The 19,558-nt window shown below is 32.5% G+C and overlaps 1 protein-coding gene across 1 annotated transcript; it reads left to right on the forward strand.

Moving 5' to 3' along the window:
• Positions 1–11: 11 nt before the first annotated feature.
• On the forward strand, positions 12–17,064 carry LOC139510343 (corepressor interacting with RBPJ 1-like). The gene is made up of 11 exons (XM_071296899.1): positions 12–143; positions 1,085–1,179; positions 2,106–2,187; positions 3,648–3,712; positions 4,305–4,456; positions 4,855–4,961; positions 5,181–5,266; positions 6,913–7,001; positions 7,375–7,482; positions 11,560–12,435; positions 16,396–17,064. Exons 1-11 carry the CDS (start codon positions 72–74, stop codon positions 16,965–16,967), a joined length of 2,304 nt encoding a protein of 767 aa, XP_071153000.1. The 5' UTR covers positions 12–71; the 3' UTR covers positions 16,968–17,064.
• Positions 17,065–19,558: the final 2,494 nt, after the last annotated feature.

The raw sequence follows: 19,558 nt of genomic DNA on the forward strand, positions 1-19,558 counted from the left end.
CTCGGAATCAGTTCAAATTCACTTCCTGTTATCCTCAAACGTTGAGAAAGGTTTTCGAACAAAAAACAGTCATGGGGAAGGGTTTCAATAATTATATGACCAAGAAATTTTTCCATCCATCAAGCAAAGAAAATATCAAAAGGGTAAGATGCTTATAAATCACACATACGGTACAATCTTCACAAAAAAGTTTTAACATGCAAATGGAAGCCCAAAAAATATCTCACAGGCACTTGTTTTCTATCCATGGGAAGATCTACTATCCCTATGTATATCGAGATAGGGATAGTAGATCTTCCCATGGATAGAAAACAAGTGCCTGTGAATTATTTTTTGGGCTTTCATTTGCATGTTAAAAACTCAAAAATTATATGATGTACATTGTAGGAATGTGGTTATACACCTTATCGCTATTTGGAAATCTGTCACGGATGACCCAACAATCTGCCCCGCTTGAACTATTGACGTCATACAACAATCACTTTTCCATTGTGGCGACATATATTTTGTATTATGCAGTGGTCGAACTAGTCCGAGATTACTCTGAGGTACAACAACTGTTTTGCCAGACAAGCTGGCGCCATGAGCCCTTTGAAAAACCCTCTAGATCCGCCTCCGCTATGAAATCAAAATTTTAGAGAACCTAAAGTTGTGACAAATAGTGATTAGGTGAATGGCGAAGAATGGTAAAAATTCTTGCGAAATGAAGCAGTAATTTTGGGTGCTTGACTAAAAATGTACACTTTCTTTAAGATGTTAAAAAAGATCAACTAATATCATGAATATAGACAATTCTTACAGTTAAATATTTTCCAGAAATAACAATAACCATAATTATTTGAGACCTCAAACAAATGATAAGGACATTTCGATGACTTCTCTACCAATAAATAGTGACCGCCTCAAAATATGAAAAATGTAGCACAATTTTATTGAAAGCAGCTTTAAACACTGAACAATCAATTCAGATTTGTCTGTGCATCATTTTATCCCTATTGGAATTTTGAGTCATCATTAAAACTGAGCTTGGAAACATGCATAGGATTCCCCATATTTTCATACTATTTCCACCTCTTTTAAATAGGTATGGATGGCTCAACAGAAAACAGAATTTGAGAAGAAAAAACAGGAAGAATTACTCAATCAGTATCAAAAAGAACAAGAAACATATTCAAACAGGTAAAAACATACTGCCAATTTGATATAAGATAAGATATTATATATTTTATTTCCAATAGTGGACCCATTACAGGCATAATCAGTACATTGATTTTTTTATCACACAATTGCAATAGACAATAAACAAAAATAAAAATAGAAATATGTTTGACAAAAAAAATGAAATATAAATTTAGTTAATACATGTAGTCACATATCAAACCTGTATGTTTAGCGATTATTGACCATGCACCAGAAGCAGCATCACATCCATTATAGAAAAAAAAATCTTCGAGTTAAGTCCTTCCTCGTGGCTGATGCATATGAGCAAATAGTATTGTTGTTCATATTCATTCATGGGGCTGTCATTCAGGATAATTTTTCTTATTGAAACTTGAAAGTCTAAAAAACAAAAGAACATTTTTCTAGAATAATGCAAAATAATTTTCATGCTATTCAAACTGTTAAAAAAAGTCTTCATGATTTTATATATATCCTTAATCCATTTTATAATCTACATGGTTTCATATTTTAGTTTATCAGTACCTGATTTTTGGAAAGGTTTACTAGGATTTCATACACGTATACTTACTCCCATTTATTTTGAGATACATGTAACTTACAGTTATATTTCAGAAATACTTTCTCTTGATATTTTTTTAGATATTGACTTTTATGCTTTAAATGTAGATCATTTTCAGTTGATTTTATACAATGGCAAAAATTACTTTACCTTTAAAGTTTAAGGCTGAATTCAAAACCATGTCACTATTTTACCTTGGTTTAGATTCTACTAATACTGGGTAAATAAATGATGAAGTTGTTTTTTATGTTTCAGGTCCTTCATAATTTCCCTGAAAATCTTTTATTTACAATAATTATGTATTTCAAAGATCTTCTTGGGGATGAAAATTTTCTCTAACATAGTTTGAATTTATTTGTTTTAGGGCATTACTGGGTGATGAAAAGGCAAAGCTTGGTTTAAGTTTTATGTACGATGCTCCACCAGGACTGAAGAAAAAAGAAGACGTAAGAGTTTTTTACAGATGTCTTATTTTAACAAATTAACAAGGTTTATCAAAGCTTGTCATAATTTGTAAAAGTAGTTTTCACTGATAATGTAAATAAACATCAGACATGAACATATATGTACATGCAAAAATAGACAAGTCAGCAATGTAGTTGAAAATAGATCCTTATAGATTATCGTTGTTTATCTGAACAAGATAGATTTTCTCGCTTGGCCTGCACAGGTTGACCAATGATGGGGGGTAGGAGGGGTCCTGATACTGAAATCCTGGGCTTGAAAACACAAAATCCTTAGGTCCCGAATTTAAATAAGTTTAAATCCCAACATACCAAAATTCTTAAAAAGTATTCCCGAATCCCTAAAGGGTCAATCCTGAATTCCCGAGCTTAAAAACACCCCGATCCCAAAGTCCTGATAAAGGTCCTGTCCCCCCTCAATGACAATCTGTTTATCAATATAACGACATTGTTAATTTCATTGACAACGGCATTTGCGCCATTAGTTTCTAGCGGTAATTTTTCATATCACTCTACTGACTGTTCTGAGAAAGGAAATTATCAGTTGGTAAGATCAAAGGAAAATTTCTTTAAAAGAAGACAAATTTTCATATTGGTTATACAGTTGATATTTATATATTGAACAATTAATGAACTTGATATTGCTCACTGAGTAGGTCATAAAATATTCTAATTGTGGTAAAATCTTCTTTGTTGAAAAAAAAAAAAATTATGACCTGACTAGACTATAATAAAATTACAAAATAAATGTTTTATTCGTATGTTTATACATTTGTACGTTTTATCTCAAATGACAATGACATGGGGCAAATACATACAAGAATAATTATCTTATTTCGAATATTTTGAATGAAAATGTCACATATTTATCTGTCAAAGAAAGGAAATTTTAATACTGTGTTTTAAAGCACACAGGTGCAATCAAGATCGATTAAATGTACAAAGGTAATAAATCTGGCTAATCTGATTATGTTGTCACGCGTCATTAATTGTCAGTACATCTGATGGGCAATAAACCAATTAACAGCCGCACGGTGTTGGGAGAGAATCTTTGGAGGAAATTGGGAGTATAATCCGTGATTCCCAGTGTGACACCGCTACACTCCAAAATCAGTGATTAGAGTTTGCGATTACAAACTCTCTGTACGTACTGTACCAACACCCATCAAACTATTGACAACTTAAGAAAATGTTTCAGTTTAAAAATAAAATATAAATACACAATGTAATATAATAAACAATTTATACATGAAATATATTCAAAATTCCCTGCATTCTAAGAATGATCAATGTTAACAACCAGCATCTGAGCCTAGAAATTCATGAAACACTTTACATTTTACAATAAAAAATCAAACTGAAAATCAAATCACAAGATCATGAAGGACATTTTCATACAACATTTCAATTTGATTTACCATGAATAAGTTTTGAATTTACAGGAGAAAGATGTTGAAACAGAGGTCAAGTTTGAATGGCAGAGAAAATATAATGCTCCAAGAGAACAGTAAGTTGTTATTTATTGTGTACTGTTAACACTAGATTTATTGTCTTGCCGCTATAGATATTCACGTAGGCAAGACAAACAAATGTTGTTAATGGCATTACCCTCAATAATTAGTTTGTGAATAAGTCCCTATGTAGGGGAAACCACTAGTGGTGATTAAATGATATATGCTATTTAGTATTTAGTAAGTTACACATTGGTACATCTCATTTTTATGGATATTATTTCACCCTACTGCCTCTGTCAAAGTGTATTGATTTTTTGCATGGTTTACATGTTGATATGTGTGATTAGGTAACTGGTCAGTTAAAGAGCACCACTTTTTGGTATTTAGCATGCAATTGTGTTAGTGTATATATGTACCTAAAGCAGGGATATCATCAGTGTTCCTATTTAGTCATCTCGTAGTTCACCGTACTGAAACTTGTAATCAGGCTTTATTTGAAACTAATTATTTTTATGTTTTATATGCTTGTGCATTTTCTTGATAAAATATTGTTAATATAACAAGAATTATTAATCAATATTAGCTCTTAAATCCATAAGCTGTCATTGTAGCAACTTTTGTACCTGATGTGATTTATTATTGCAGGTATGCCAAGAATGATGATGAAATACGTGACCAGCCTTTTGGTATTGAGGTTCGTAATGTGCGCTGTATCAAATGTAGAAAATGGGGCCATGTTAATACAGACAAAATATGTCCATTATTTAACAGAGATTTGACAGCAGAACCACCTCAACGTAAGTTTATTTTGAACATATTGGGTCCTGAGATGAGCTACTGCCATCACTTGCAGTGATATGTATCATATATGTACTTAATGCATTGTATATTGCAGTATTTTAGACCATTCCATTACTATATATAAAAAAGAAGATGTGGTATGATTGCCAATGAGACAACTCTCCTCAAAAGACCAAAATGACACAGAAATTAACAACTATAGGTCTGTACGGCCTTCAACAATGACGAAAGCCCATACTGCATAGGCCCCAAAATGACAATCTACTAAGTCTTGCTTCAGTGTTTGAAACTTTTAGTTTTACTTATTTTGGAACACTGATTGTTGATTTACTTTTAAAATGTCTAGTAACCGCTGAAGATAATTGGTTTAAGTAATTTGAATATGTTTTTACAGCATCAACAAGTGCAGCAGCATTAGTAGAAGGAATGAAGGAGGATGGATTTAAATTAAAGCAAAGCATCCTGGGTAGAATGGCTGAAGATCCATCAGCAGAACATGAGGTAATGATAGTAATATTGCACAATATGTCCATCATGGCCATGTAAATTTAATTTATATTCACAGTGTTCTCCCCAGGCTGTTTCAGGGTGGCGGTACCATGACACTATATTTTTCCCCGTAGCTAAAAACATGATATATTGGTTTTATATTTTGTAGGTAAAACACTGTTTTTTATATATTTTGATAAAAACATTATATATTTGTTTTATATTTTGTAGAAACTGTTAGAAAGTGGAGATGAAGATGACCCTGAGGTCAAGTTTCTAAAGTCACTCAGTGCTAAACAGAAGAAAAAGTTACTAAAGTAAACATTGCTATTGAAAAAGTTTTTATAAGTGTTTCACTATATATTAATACCCTCTAATAGAGTTCAGTTCTGCTTAATTCATTTTTGTCATGCCTGCAACTAAAGTCACAGAAAGCGAGACATAGGTGTTGCTTTTCTGGCATCTGCGATGTGAACATTTGTGACATTTTTTGCTTAAGTCAGTTTGAAAGGTACTACATTATGTACTTGTAATGATTTTTCTATAAAGTTGCATAACTATCAATACAGTTAAGTTTAATGACTATTTTGAAGCCTGAACTTTTTCTGAATTTTCTGACAACAGGAGGGTCATATTTATTTGTCAATAGATTATTTAATCATAGTAGCAAGGCAAAATATATTACCATAATAATTGTATTAATTAAAGAAAAAAAAAAATGAATCAATTAAATTTGAAGGACTTTAATATAAAAGAAAGCCCTGAAGCTGTCAGAACACTTAATCAAAAGGATGAATCAATTATTTTTCTGTCTAAGACAATGTTAGTTAGATCAGATAAGATTTTTCTAAAACTACAAAACAAATGAAGAAATTTGTACTGAAGCTCATGACTTTGATAATTGTTGACAAATATTCTATTTTATATGAAAGTTACATATATATATAGAATAACCATACATTGTCTCGGAATATCAATGTTATTTGTACAAGGCTTAGAAACAGGTAGAAAGCGAGGCTGTGCCGAGCATTTCTACCTGTTTTGAGCCGAGTACAAATAACCGATTGATATTTCGAGACAATGTATGGTTATTTTTTATATACTGCAACTCTTATAAGTGTTCTAAATGAAGTATTTAGGGTAAAAACCATCATTTTTTAATTTGGAGCGGACGACGTAAAATTTCCGCGAACCTGTATGTTTTATTGACGTCATAAATAAAACTCTACGGAAACGTATTGTCAACATCATAAACAAGGTGATATACAGTCAGTGACTGTATATCACATATGAATATACAGTCAATGCAATTTGACTGCTCAAATAGGACAGCTGCAGTATATAATAAATTAGACAAAAGAATTGAAAAATAAAATAGGGCACCCTCTACTTTGTATGCCTGGCAAATTGGATTATACATGCCAGAATTTGGTTATCATTGCATTTTGGTCTTGCATTTATTATATATAGTCTTTAACCTCATTTTAACAGCATGACCACTTTCCTATGGAAATGATTTCAAATTTTATTCAATTTGCAAACATCTGTATATTTCCATGAAATATGAACACCCGTCATGATCAACAATGTGAAAACAATATGAAATTATGATATAATAACTTGACTTGACTACTGATTCCTCATATATATGTGTTGATGTACTAGATTTCATATTTGTACACCAAGGGAACAGGGACTTGGTTCTCTTCACAAATAAATTATTATTTGAGTATGAATAAATAGAGAAATGGGATATAAATCAATTAGACAATATCCACACATATTCCCAAAAGACATTTAGCTTGACTGTTTTATCCTCAAATATATAATAACATGTGTATCAATTAAATGTATCTCACCATAGACTGTCATAAATGATTGATTAACTTTTTAAATTTTGTGTGATCAATTTAATGTTTCTGAGTTTCGTTTTCTTTTAACATAGTCTACATTTTATTTATAGGAAACTGAACAAAATACAGGAAGGAAAAGTTAAGAAGTCAAAAAAAGACAAAAAGCAAAAGAAGAAAAAGAAGCATAGGTCTTCTTCAGGTAATAGTTAACTAATAAAACAGCATTTATAAATGCCTTAATTGAACACTATGAGGTAAATGCTACAAATACTTATTCCTTTAATATTCTATAAGCTGAATTGCTTTTGGAATAAAGTATTATTATTAAATCATCAGGTTTAAATATTTACGCATTGTCAAAATTTAATTGATTTTATTAGTGAAACAAGTTATCTTGGACCCCATGTTTTCTGTATAATTAGATTTCAAATGGCCATAACAGTTTATTGGTTAATGAACACTCTTCTATTATAGATATAATATATGTAAATCTATTGCTTACAGTTGGATAAATATTGATGTTAGTAAAGATTAAAGAGAATAAATTTAAAAAAATCTTATATCTTATTTAGATTCTGAAGATGAAAGCTCAAGAAGAAAAAAGAAAAAAAGAAACGAAGAAACTGACAGTGATAGTAGTGATGAAGATTCAAAGAAAAGAAGAGACCGTTCTAGTTCAAGTAAATATTAAATATATAAATTGCAGAGAATTCAATAGTCTGGGATAAAATTACTTACCTCTCTAAAGGACTGTTGATATGCAGCTATGCATAAATGCTCTATCAAGTTATTTTATCTAACCTCTGAATGGGATACTAAAATTACTAAAAATATGCACACATTCTCATTTCTATCCAATTTTGATTTTGGTCACTGATTTTTTTTTTTAAATTGACTAAATAAAAAATGTGTTTTGCTAGTTATTTTAGATATTTAAAACTTTTTTTTCTTATAAGTAAGAGAAAAACAGTTTAAAATATTGTTAGGAATATCAAATATTCAGGTCTAACATTTTCTCAGAGTAATATTACAGTACTTGAGTGAATTTACTTAGCATTTAGTAAAACTGCAAGCTTTCTTTGAAATAAATTTTGTTTGAAATACTACAAACTTTTAGGCCATTTCAGGCCATTTGTCTCATCTCTAGAGTATCTTAAAAATTGGGGTTTTTTTTATGGTGTCCATTTTTTTTTTTAATTGACGCTGGATTGAAAACAGGTTGGTTTTTGTCGAGCCTGCAACTTTTGTTGCAGAAAGCTCGACATAGGGATAGTGATACGGCGGCGGCAGCAGCGTTAGCTCACTTCTTAAAAGCTTTATATTTTAGAAGGTGGAAGACCTGGATGCTTCATACTTTGTATATAGATGCTTCATGTTATGAAGTTTCCGTCAGTCACATGACCAATGTCCTTGACCTCATTTGCATGGTTCAGTTACCACTTGAAAAAAAAGTTCAAATTTTTTGTAATGTTGAATTCTCTCTTATTATAAGTAATAGGATAACTATATTTGATATGTGCATACCTTGCAAGGTCCTCATGTCTGTCAGACAGTTTTCACTTGACCTCGACCTCATTTCATGGATCAGTGAACAAGGTTAAGTTTTGGTGATCAAGTCCATATCTCAGATACTATAAGCAACAGGGCTAGTAAATTCGGTGTATGGAAGGACTGTAAGGTGTATATGTCCAACTGGCAGGTGTCATCTGACCTTGACCTCATTTTCATGGTTCAGTGGTTATAGTTAAATTTTTGTGTTTTGGTCTGTTTTTCTCATACTATATGCAACAGGTCTACTATATTTGTTGTATGGAATGATTGTAAGGTGTACATGTCTAGTGGGCAGATGTCATGTGACCTTGACCTCATTTTTAAAGCAATTGCTTTTATGCCGTCGCGTATGGCCATCTTTGTGACCCAGATCAGAGACTCCGCCCAGATCAAGCCATAGTATTTTGTTAAACAGGCTCCTGGTCAGTCATTCTTTAACACCTATGTATGTTTTCTACTGCAATACATAGCTTGAAACTTTAAAAAAAAAGTTAATGGATTTAAGAAGTTTCAGAATATGTTCTTGTAGATGTATTTTTGTATTTAAAGGGTCAACCGTTTGACTATCAAATAACATAGAAGTCCGAGTGAAAAAAAGTACATTTTTATAAATGCGATTCTGTTTTCCGCCGTTCGTACGATGTTTCAACAAAATATGGATTCATTTCAGTTGTTGATTTAGTATTGAAAATTTAACTGAATGATCTCCTAATAAATACGGTTTTTTATGTTTAATTTGTGTTTCTTTAAGAGGTCAGGTGCTCTTGTTCATTCATAAAATTATCGTTCATTCATACATTTATCGTAAAATCAAAATCACTACACAAGTTAATGCGTAGTGTCAAATTATTACCTGTAATCTAAAAATAGACAAACTTTATTTGCGCAAATAATTTACCGGAACGAAACCCCTGTTGAAAACACATACCAATAAGTTCGTTTTCCTTTTCTGTCAAAACTCCGTAATATTTATCGATCACCTTACTAATGAAATGGACCCGTCCAAACGTAGTAGATGCCAAGTCGGTCCAGATGAAGAGATATTTACAATTTGGAATTTTCTAGTTTATTAATACATGGATTGAAAAAAAGTACGTCTTTTTAAATATCATGATCAAAACTGGGTTTGCATAACAAATGTCAGATGAAACCATTATCCTCGTCTTTTCAGTGAACAAGTCTACTACGTTTGTTGACACTCGACGGTCCACCGTGTTAGCAATTTTATTTCACATGTTTTCGAAATATTGAAGATCATTTTTCGCAATGTTTCCTGAAAATTGATAAATATCAAAGCAACGTAGAGCTGTTTGTTCTTGTTCGTATAATAAAATTGAGAATGGAAATGGGGAATTTGTCAAAGAGACAACAGGTCTTCAATGCAGCGAAAAATTCCCGCACCCGGAGGCGTCCTTCAGCTGGCCCCTATACAATATATATACTAGTTCAGTGATAACGATTTAATGATTTAATGTCATGTTTGTCTGTGATGACCCCCCTTTTCGGGATTGCATGAGAATTGTAGTTATCTCGTACCCACATGCACTTGTTTCTATTCATAGGAAGGTCGACTATCCATATAAAACTATTTATATGGATAATCGACCTTCCTATGGATAGAAACAAGTGCCTGTGCTCGTACCGCATCAGAAGGACACATATCAACTGAGCAATAATGTTTGGAACTTAGTTTTAAAAATGATGACAAAGTAACATTATGAAAATATTTTTATTAAGCTGAAATATACATATATTCTTTACATGTTTATGTCTTGTAAGATATTTTATTTCTTTCCCGTTTTTTAACATTTGCGTCTGGAAAGTTGAAATGTTTTAACTTAATCATTTGTGTTAATGGTTAAATATAAATTAATAATGAAAATTGTTAAAATTAAATCAATAAAGGAAATTATTGCCAAGGAAGTTACAAACACTACCAGGGGATAATCCATGATGATTTCTTCTTGAGTTATGTTTCAGCACATGTATATTTGACCGCAACTTTAGCCTGGTAAACGTGTTGTCTCCTTGTGAAATATAAAACATATTAAAAATGACTTTCTGCTAAAGTCTTTTATTTATATCAAGTTAAAACCTTCTTACTTTTAACTAGACAACACTCATGTCAGGTTTAATTCTTGTATATATGTGGATGAAAAATAAAAGTCCCCAAACATTAACATGGCAGCAATTGCTTTTACAGCCTTTAAGGCTTTGATTAGGTTCAGTGGTCAAAGTTAAGTTTTTGAGTTTTGGTCTTTTTATCTAATACTATATGCCATAGGTCAACTATATTTGGTGTATGTAAAAATTTTATGATCTTGATGTCAGTCGCGCAGGTTTTATTTGACCGTGACCTCATTTTCACGGTTCATTGCACAGTGTTAAGTTTTTGTGTTTGGTCTATTTTTCTTAAACTATAAGTAATGGGTCAACTATATATGTTGTATAGAAGCATTGTTAGCTGTACATGTCTGCCTGGCATGGTTCATCTGACCTGGACCTCTTTTTCAAGGTTCATTGGTCTTTGTTTAGTTATCTTGGTTAATGTTAAGTTTATGTGACAGTTGTAATAAAGCTTAGCTTTATATTTAGGACTATCAACATAATATCAATGATTAGTATAGAAGGCGAGACATTTCAGCGTGTGCACTCCTGTGTAACTTAGGGTCATGATTTTATAACTGTTTGTACTTTTGAATTTGTTACCCAAACAGTGGTGCATCATGGGCAATTGACTAAATTAACAGTTCTGAATCTGTATTTGTGAAAACATGAGAATTTTGCCTGATTTTTTTCCATTTCAAGGATATTTAATACAAAAAATTAGATTTTTAAACCAAATGTGCAGTTCTTTATTAATGATAAATATTTTTAATTTTGATTTTGCAAATAGGAGAGATTTTGAAATACATTTGGCTATAGGTCCATTTATTTCACAAAGTATAGTACAAATATACTCTCGGATTTTTTCTTTACTTTACAAATGTTAATTTACCTAATTCTTCCTATGTGCAACAATATAATCTGCATTTAACATTTTACATGTATCGATTGTAGACAATTTCATTCTTCTTAATATCAGTTTAAAGTGTTTATTTTATACTAAACAAAAACAAACTGAATACATTTTTTTTTTTTATTTAGAAGAGGAAATAAATTGTGATTTTTTATTTTGCATCTCAGTAGATTTTGATTTTTTCCAGACATAGATTTGAAGTCTAAAAGAAGAGATAAAGGCAAAGGAAAGATGAGAAGATACAGCTCAAGTCCTGACAAAAGGTCATCAAGAGAGAGACAAAGAAATTCAAAAAACTACAAACAGAAGCGTTATGAAAGTTCTAGTGACTCAGACTCAGACTCCAGTAGTAACACAGGAAGTGATTTTTATGAGCAAAAGTATAATAAACAGTCACATGATTCCAGACAGAAAGAAAGAAGGAATAGGTCACCTGATAATAGAACAGATACGAAAGATAGGGTCAGAGATTCTAAATCAAGTAGAATATCTAAAGAGCAATCATATCAGAGACATTCAAGGTCAAGTAGTAGGTCACCATCCAAAAATAAGTCTAGGAGAAATAGATCTATGTCAAATGAAAGAAGAGAACAATCACATCATAGATATACAAGGTCAAAAAGTAGGTCCCCAGACAAAAATAAGTCTAGGAGAAATAGATCCAGTTCAAATGAAAAAAGAGAGCAATCACGTCGTAGATATACGAGGTCAAGAAGCAGGTCACCAGATGCAAATAAGTCTAGGAGAAAAAGGTCAAGTTCAAATGAAAAAAGAGAGCAATCACAACGTAGATATGCAAGGTCAAGAAGCAGGTCACCAGATACAAATAAATCAAAGAGAAATAGATCTAGGTCAGATGAGAGAAGGTCTTATTCTAGAGAAAGATATGAGTTAGGATCGAAGTACAGCAATGGAAGTCAAAGAAGTAGGTCAAGATCTCCAGATCGTCAACATTCAAGATACAGCACATATGGTGGCAGGGCATCAGTCAACACACCACCAGTAAAAGGCTGGTTCCCAACTGCTGAATTAACTCCAGGAGTTAAGGATAAAAGATCAAGAAGTATGACTAATAATAAATTAATTAATTTTTTTCTCTCCTTGACGGAGTCAAAAAGCAAGACATAGGTATGCTGTTTTCTGTTGACGGCAGCGGCGATGTCAGCAATGTATTACTTGTGATTATGTCTAGTTTATGGTGAACCACAAGTGGTAGGTCAATCATATTTGGTATGCAGTTGTATAAGCATTATATATATATAGCACATCTCATTTCCATGGAGATTTTGGCCCTGCCTCCTCAGTTATGGTCTGTTGACTTTGAAACTTTTGCTTATTTTACATTTATTAGTTTGTGATAAGGTCAGTTTTTGGGGACCACAAGTGGTAGGTCAATGATATTTGGTATGTAGTTGCAGTGTTCCAGCTAGGATTTGAAAATAGAGGGGCGCGTTTTTAAAAAGGGCACTTTAGCGCGTTCTCACTGAAAAAAATCAAATACTTTATGTTACCACATAAAGACATATTTTTAGCAAGCATGTAGCTAAGTTAAATAGCTATTATATACAAGTTTAAAAATCATTTATTTAGAACATATAACATGTATAAGTTAAAATCAAACTGATAGCAATAATAGACATTACTATATTCATTTCTCTTTCAGAACTATAGATTTTTTCAAAGAAGAGTTCAAATGCAAATAAATAAACAACAATGACAAATCTTCTGTTTTTCTTTTTGAAGAAGGTTGTCACACATTGATCAAGATTTTTTTCAAATTTAGTTTCATCACAGTTTAATTTTACAGTTAATATTTTTGTTAATGTCTGTGTTTTCAAGTTTGCCCTATCTGCCTGTGACCTGTCTTTATCAATTTGACCTGAGAGAATATTTTCTCCACTTCTGCTGTACTGAGTGGATGTACATTGTACATGTCATATTGCAACACTGAATAGTTTTGCAACAAGAGGGTACATAGATAATAGGTTTTTATCCTAATGACAAGGTGAATGAAATAGCTCTAGCAGACTAGATAAGGAACGACTTCTAAGTTCTGCTGATGACACAAGAGCTATAAAGTCCTGTTATTGAATAAGGAGAGTTTCAGGGTCCATGTCAAATGTATTTGCCAGAGCTTCTATCTCTGTATAACCATACATTGTTTCATTGTTGTCTGTTCAATTCAACAAGCATCTCCGTATATTTCATGTTGAGCGTATCTAATAAAATCAATAAGTTTGTCAAAACGGATTTCAATCACAGGCACTTGTTCATTGGAAGACCCCCTATCAACGTATATTTACGGAAATATACGTTGATGGGGGGTCTTCCAATGGATAGAAACAAGTGCCTGTGATTTCAATAAGAACAGTGATACAAAAATCGGACTTTCGAAAGCTCCGTAATCGCCACAATAATAAATTGATTCAATTTTGTAAGTTTATTATCAATTCAACAAGCATCTCCGTTTACTTCATGTTGAGCGTATTTAATAATATCAATATTAAAGTTAGTCAAAACGGATTTCAATTTAAGAAAAAATGATATAAAAATCGGACTTTCGAGTGCTCCGTAATCGGCGGAATTAACAATAGAAGAACAATTGCGATATTTGATAAAAACCTTTCTTCTTCTCGATTTTTCATAAAGGTAAAAAATTAAATTATTTTTTTGCTTTTGATGGTCATTATTCTTGAAAAAAGATGTAATAGACTGGCAAGTCTTTGATATTTTCTTCTTGTCATTTCGGAGTTGGTCAATTTTTTCTTTTTATCGTCGGCATTTTGCGTGTTGACCTATTGGAATGATTCTTTTTAAATGAACGTTATTTTATAAATAACAAATACAATAGAAATGAACACAGTTCTGCCGTTCACATTTATTTTATAATTCTATATTTAGCATCGTCAGGTGTTAAAATAATCAAAACATTTAACTTCGATGTTTGGTGCTTCAGGGCAAAGGGATTAGACAGGGTCGTAAATTTCACCTGATTAAGTAATTGACTCTAATCAAATAGGTGATTATATACAGGTAACAAGTGTCAAACACTTTAATCTGTTGTCTTAATGAAGTGTGTGTATAAAGACCTCAACAAAATGGCGACGATATGAGGAAAAAAGATCGTTTTTTAAACTTTTTTTCAAAAGGGCACACAGAGGGGCACAGGGGCGCTTAAAGAGGGCAGAGGGGCGCAAACTTTCGGGGGCGGGGCGCGGCGCCCCTCCATTTCATGCTAGCTGGAACACTGAGTTGTATAAGCATTGGCATATTTCATTTCCATGGAGATAATTTGGCTCCGCCCCCTTAGTCATGGTCTTTTGACTGAAATTTTGCTTAGTTATCATGTTTTAGTTTGTGATTAGGTCAGTTCAAGGGGAACCATTAGTGGTAGGCCAAAGTTAATTGGTATTCAGTTGTATAAGCATTGTCACATCTCATTTCCATGGAGAATATTTGGCCTCGCCCCCTCAGTCATGGTCTATTGACTTTGAAGCTTATCTTAGTTTACATGTATTAGTTTGTGATTAGAATAATTTAAGATGAACTGCTAATGTTAAGTCAATGATATTTGGTATGCAAATTTATTGGCATTTGCAAGTATCGTTTCCAAGTATTGTTTCCATGGAGATTATATAGCCCCACCCCCTCTTCATGGTTCATTGACTTTGAAACTTTTTCAAAGTTTACAAGTTAGTGTTTGCGTTTAGGTTTGAGAACGACTTATAATAAGTCAATGGTATTTGGTATGCAGTTGTGTTAGCGTTGGCACATCTCATTTACATGAAGATTCTTTAGCCAGGTAACTCAGTCATCATTCATTGACTTTGAATATTTGCATAACTTGTGTAAGATGTTAAAGTATTGCTATTTTGATTTCAACATTTGCATTATCAAAATAACAAAAAGGCGAGACATATCTCTGTGATAACAGTTTATTTAAGTTCAATATAGTGTAACATTTCAACAAAAATATTTCAAATATAAAAATAAGAAGATGTGGTATGATTGCCAATGTAACAATTCTCCACAAGAGACCAATCTACATGGAAATTTATAATTATAGGCTACTGTACAGTATAAAACAATGAACAAAACCCATACTGCATAGTCAGCTTTAACTAATTTATGTACAAAACAATGAACAAAAAAACATATAATATTCAGCAACAAATGACAAGATCTGATTTACAGGCTCCTGACTTAGGACAGGCACATACAGAATGTAGTGGGGTAAAATTAGTTAAACTGTTTATACATCCCACAACAACAAAAAACAACACTATGAACAGGTCTAACTTAAATCTTTTCATTTGCATTAATTATCAAAGATTTATATACATCTTTTTGTTTATAAAACATTGGGGGAAAAAAGAAAACCAATAATTTGACACATAGTGATTTAATTGCAGAAAGCAACTCTTGACAAATTTTAGAAACAAATATGTTTTAATCCCTAATCCCAGCTTTAAACAAACAAAATGAAATAAGACAATAAGCATGTATATATATCTAAGCTTACTTGGATTTTAATATATTATACACCACTCTTTTAAAGGTTGCATTTTATACCTGATTAGTATATTTTCTAAGGTACTTCTTAACATGTCCCTTCATATTTTGCCAGCTTCTGAAGTGCAAGTTGTAAAGTAAGTGTGCCCTTTTGTATTTGTCAGACACCTTCTTAGCACAATAATGCTAGCCAATTCTGTCTGTGATTGCTTAACCTGCAAGCTATTGTCTATACTCATTAAAAGCAAATTGTAAAAATAAACACAGATGGACTTTTTTTGGTGTATGTCATAAAATTTTACTCAGAACTCAGAGTACAAAATATGTGCTGGTAATATCAAATCCAGTATTTTGATTTCTAAGTTTGAGAATCATAATCATGATCTAAATTTTTATTTTTGCAAAAATCCAGGGGAAAAAACATGCACAAGAAAAGGTAATCTATGAGAACTTACTGAGTTAAAGTTCAAAATCCAATTGTATATTTATCATTTTATTATTCTGCTTTCAGCTTCAGTATGGATAGTTGGGTCATCTATTGTTTACTGGGCTCACAAGAGGGCATCTCAGCTGAGAGACATCAACCTTGGGGTAAAAACCACAGAAGCCTGTGTAGAATGGTATGGCACACGAGGAATGAGATGGAATGCACTGTTGCCAAAGTTGATGGAACTTGTACAGTCAAAACCACCCCCAGATGTATTAATATTATATGTTGGTTCAAACGATGTTGGCTATGTCAAACCAATGGACTTGGTCAAAATGATTAAGAACGATTTATGTACCATTAAAGAAATGTGTCCTGAAACTCAGCTGATTTACAATGAGATCTTATCCAGAATCAACTGGAGAGGTGCTCCAACTAATCAGGATGGGGAACAACAAAGATTGACTATAAATAAATACGTCAAACCGGCAGTGGAGTCAATGGGGGGATTTATGATCCATCATCCTGATATAAGAAATGTAAATCTCTCGCTGTACCGTGATGATGGGGTCCACCTTAATGATCGTGGTTATGATATATTTAATGGTAATGTTGCTGACACAGTAAGAGCAGCTCTGTTGAAAAATAAACTTTAAATCATATTATTTATTCAAATGTTTTATCTTGAATTTGTGTATTATTATTTTTACAAATGTATTTGATGCAATAAAAGGAATAGATGTAAAAGTATAATTTATTGTCTTGCCTTTTGCTAAATTAGAATTAGAGCATCTGTTTCTATTGTAGGCAGCATCAATAATTGATAAAAGTTGTGATTAAAATTGAGAATGGAAATGGGGAATGTGTCAAAGAGACAACAACCCGACCATAGTAAAAACAACAGCAGAAGGTCATCAGCAGGTCTTCAATGTAGCAGGAAATTCCCACACACGGAGGCGTCCTTCAGCTGGCCCCTAAACAAATATATACTAGTTCAGTGATAATGAATGCCATACTAAACTCCAAATTGTACACAAGAAACTAAAATTAAAATAATACAAGACTAACAAAGGCCAGAAGCTCCTGACTTGGGACAGGCGCAAAAATGCAGTGGGGTTAAACATGTTATGAGCAGGGGTGAATCCAGAATTTTTGAAAGGAGGGTGAACTTTTTAAAGATTGCTGAGCTGAGCGAGGTGAAAAATTTTTGGGACCTTTTTTGGACTAAAAAACATAAAATAAGTGTAAAATGCACTTTTTAAACAGTTCCTGGCGTGGGGCATGTATAATCTATAGTTGCTGTAAAGTGTAAGGGTTGGACATTTGTTATGCTGTATTTTCCCTATTGATTGTCCATCATAAAATGATAGTATGGATCCAAAGCTATGTACTGATATATTTGATGTGGGACTTGTCAGTAAAAAACAGACATGAAAAATTCTCGTTTGTTAAGTTAGCATAACCTCACATATTTCTTGTTGTAAACGCCGGGCTATTCGATGATTTACAATACGACCGACACGAGTTAAAAAAGTCAAACAAGCAATTTTTGTTGAGCCTTCGACTTTAGTCGAAAAAGCGAGACATAGCGATCCTACATTCCGTCGTTGGCGTCGGCGGCGTCCACAAATATTCACTCTGTGGTTAAAGTTTTTGAAATTTTAATAACTTTCTTAGACTATCCTTGAATTGTACAAAACTTGGACAGAAGCTTGTTTATGTTCATAAGATAGTATCCAGAAGTAAATTTTGTAAAAATAAAATTCCATTTTTTCCGTATTTTACTTATAAATGGACTTAGTTTTTTCTGCAAGGAAACATTACATTCACTCTGTGGTTAAAGTTTTTGAAATTTTAATAACTTTCTTAAACTATCCTGGATATGTACAAAACATGGCCAGAAGCTTGTTTATGATCAGGAGATAGTATCCAGAAGTAAATTTTGTAAAAATAAAATTCCATTTTTTCCGTATTTTACTTATAAATGGACTTAGTTTTTTATTACATTCACTCTGTGGTTAAAGTTTTTAAATTTTAATAACTTTCTTAAACTATCCTGGAATTGTAAGAAACTTGGCCAGAAGCTTGTTTATGATCAGAAGATAGTATCCAGAAGTAAATTTTGTAAAAATAAAATTCCATTTTTACCGTATTGGACTTATAAATGGACTTAGTTTTTCTTCCAGTTAACATTACATACAGTCTGCAGTTAAAGTATTTAAAACATTTTTAAGATTCTTAAACTAGCCTGGATTTTTACCAAACTTGGACAGAAGCTTCTGACAATCAAAAGATAGTATCGAGAGGAATAATTTTATTGATTTTTTTCACCATTTTTGATGAGTGTGTGATAAACAGCAAAAGTAGGCGAGACACTAGGTTCCGCGGAACCCTTACAAATTTTTATCCAAATGTTTAGTTGGTATGTTTCACCCAACAAAATAAAGAGTGGTGAGGGGTTCCAAATCAACCAAAGGCTACGAATGAGTCTGAAATGACAACGAATTTGTGAATGACGGTCGACAAATGGAGACATAAAGGCCACACTCAGCAGTCAGGTTGCAGTCTTGTCTTGAAAAAAGTATTCAATATATCAGCTCTGCGAAACAGAAATTCCGGTCAGACATGCAAACCCTGGCCTCAAAATAATACGCCCGTTTTTTATTCATTATTGTTTTCAAACCAGATACGGCCAGAATTTTTATTTAATGCAAAAATCAGAGTCAGATTTTAGTCTCTCAAATACCTTAGACTGCCTCCTCAAATCAAATGGTTCGTACCTTAGACTTCAAATCTATCTAGAGCTTATAAAGCTATCATTTTATTTTAAAATGGTTTGGGGTTCAACACGTTTTCGGAGGTAAATAATATTGCTGTGAATTTTTTTTCATGAAAGTAATAGAGTAGTTTGGTTGAATTGTGAAAAGAAGTCACTTCGTTCTTGCTCAATCCTATGTCGCTTTGAAGGTATCATAGTTGACATCCTCAGCCTAAGCAATGTGTTACTGTAATTTGAATTTTCAAAATGACTGAGTGACATTTTTTTGACGCACTGGTCAACTCCACCATATCACCAAAATCACATGACTTTGACATAATCAGTAAATATCTTTAAAAGTAAAGAATCGTCGCCTTAGTTATTTTACAAAAAAAAAAAGTCTAAGCAAAAGGGGGGGGGTCATACGCCCTCTATGCCCCCCACTGAATCTGCCACGGATGAGATCTCAACTTTCCCCCTATACCTCTA

Source organism: Mytilus edulis, chromosome 2 (genome assembly GCF_963676685.1).
Source record: "Mytilus edulis chromosome 2, xbMytEdul2.2, whole genome shotgun sequence".
NCBI lineage: Eukaryota > Metazoa > Mollusca > Bivalvia > Mytilida > Mytilidae > Mytilus > Mytilus edulis.

Excerpts from the sequence above, each read along its gene's own strand:
- LOC139510343 (XM_071296899.1), top strand. The coding sequence starts at position 72 with ATGGGGAAGGGTTTCAATAATTATATGACCAAGAAATTTTTCCATCCA. Across the intron at positions 4,457-4,854 it reads GACAGCAGAACCACCTCAAC|CATCAACAAGTGCAGCAGCA; the intron begins GTAAGTTTATTT and ends ATGTTTTTACAG. Across the intron at positions 5,267-6,912 it reads CAGAAGAAAAAGTTACTAAA|GAAACTGAACAAAATACAGG; the intron begins GTAAACATTGCT and ends TTTTATTTATAG.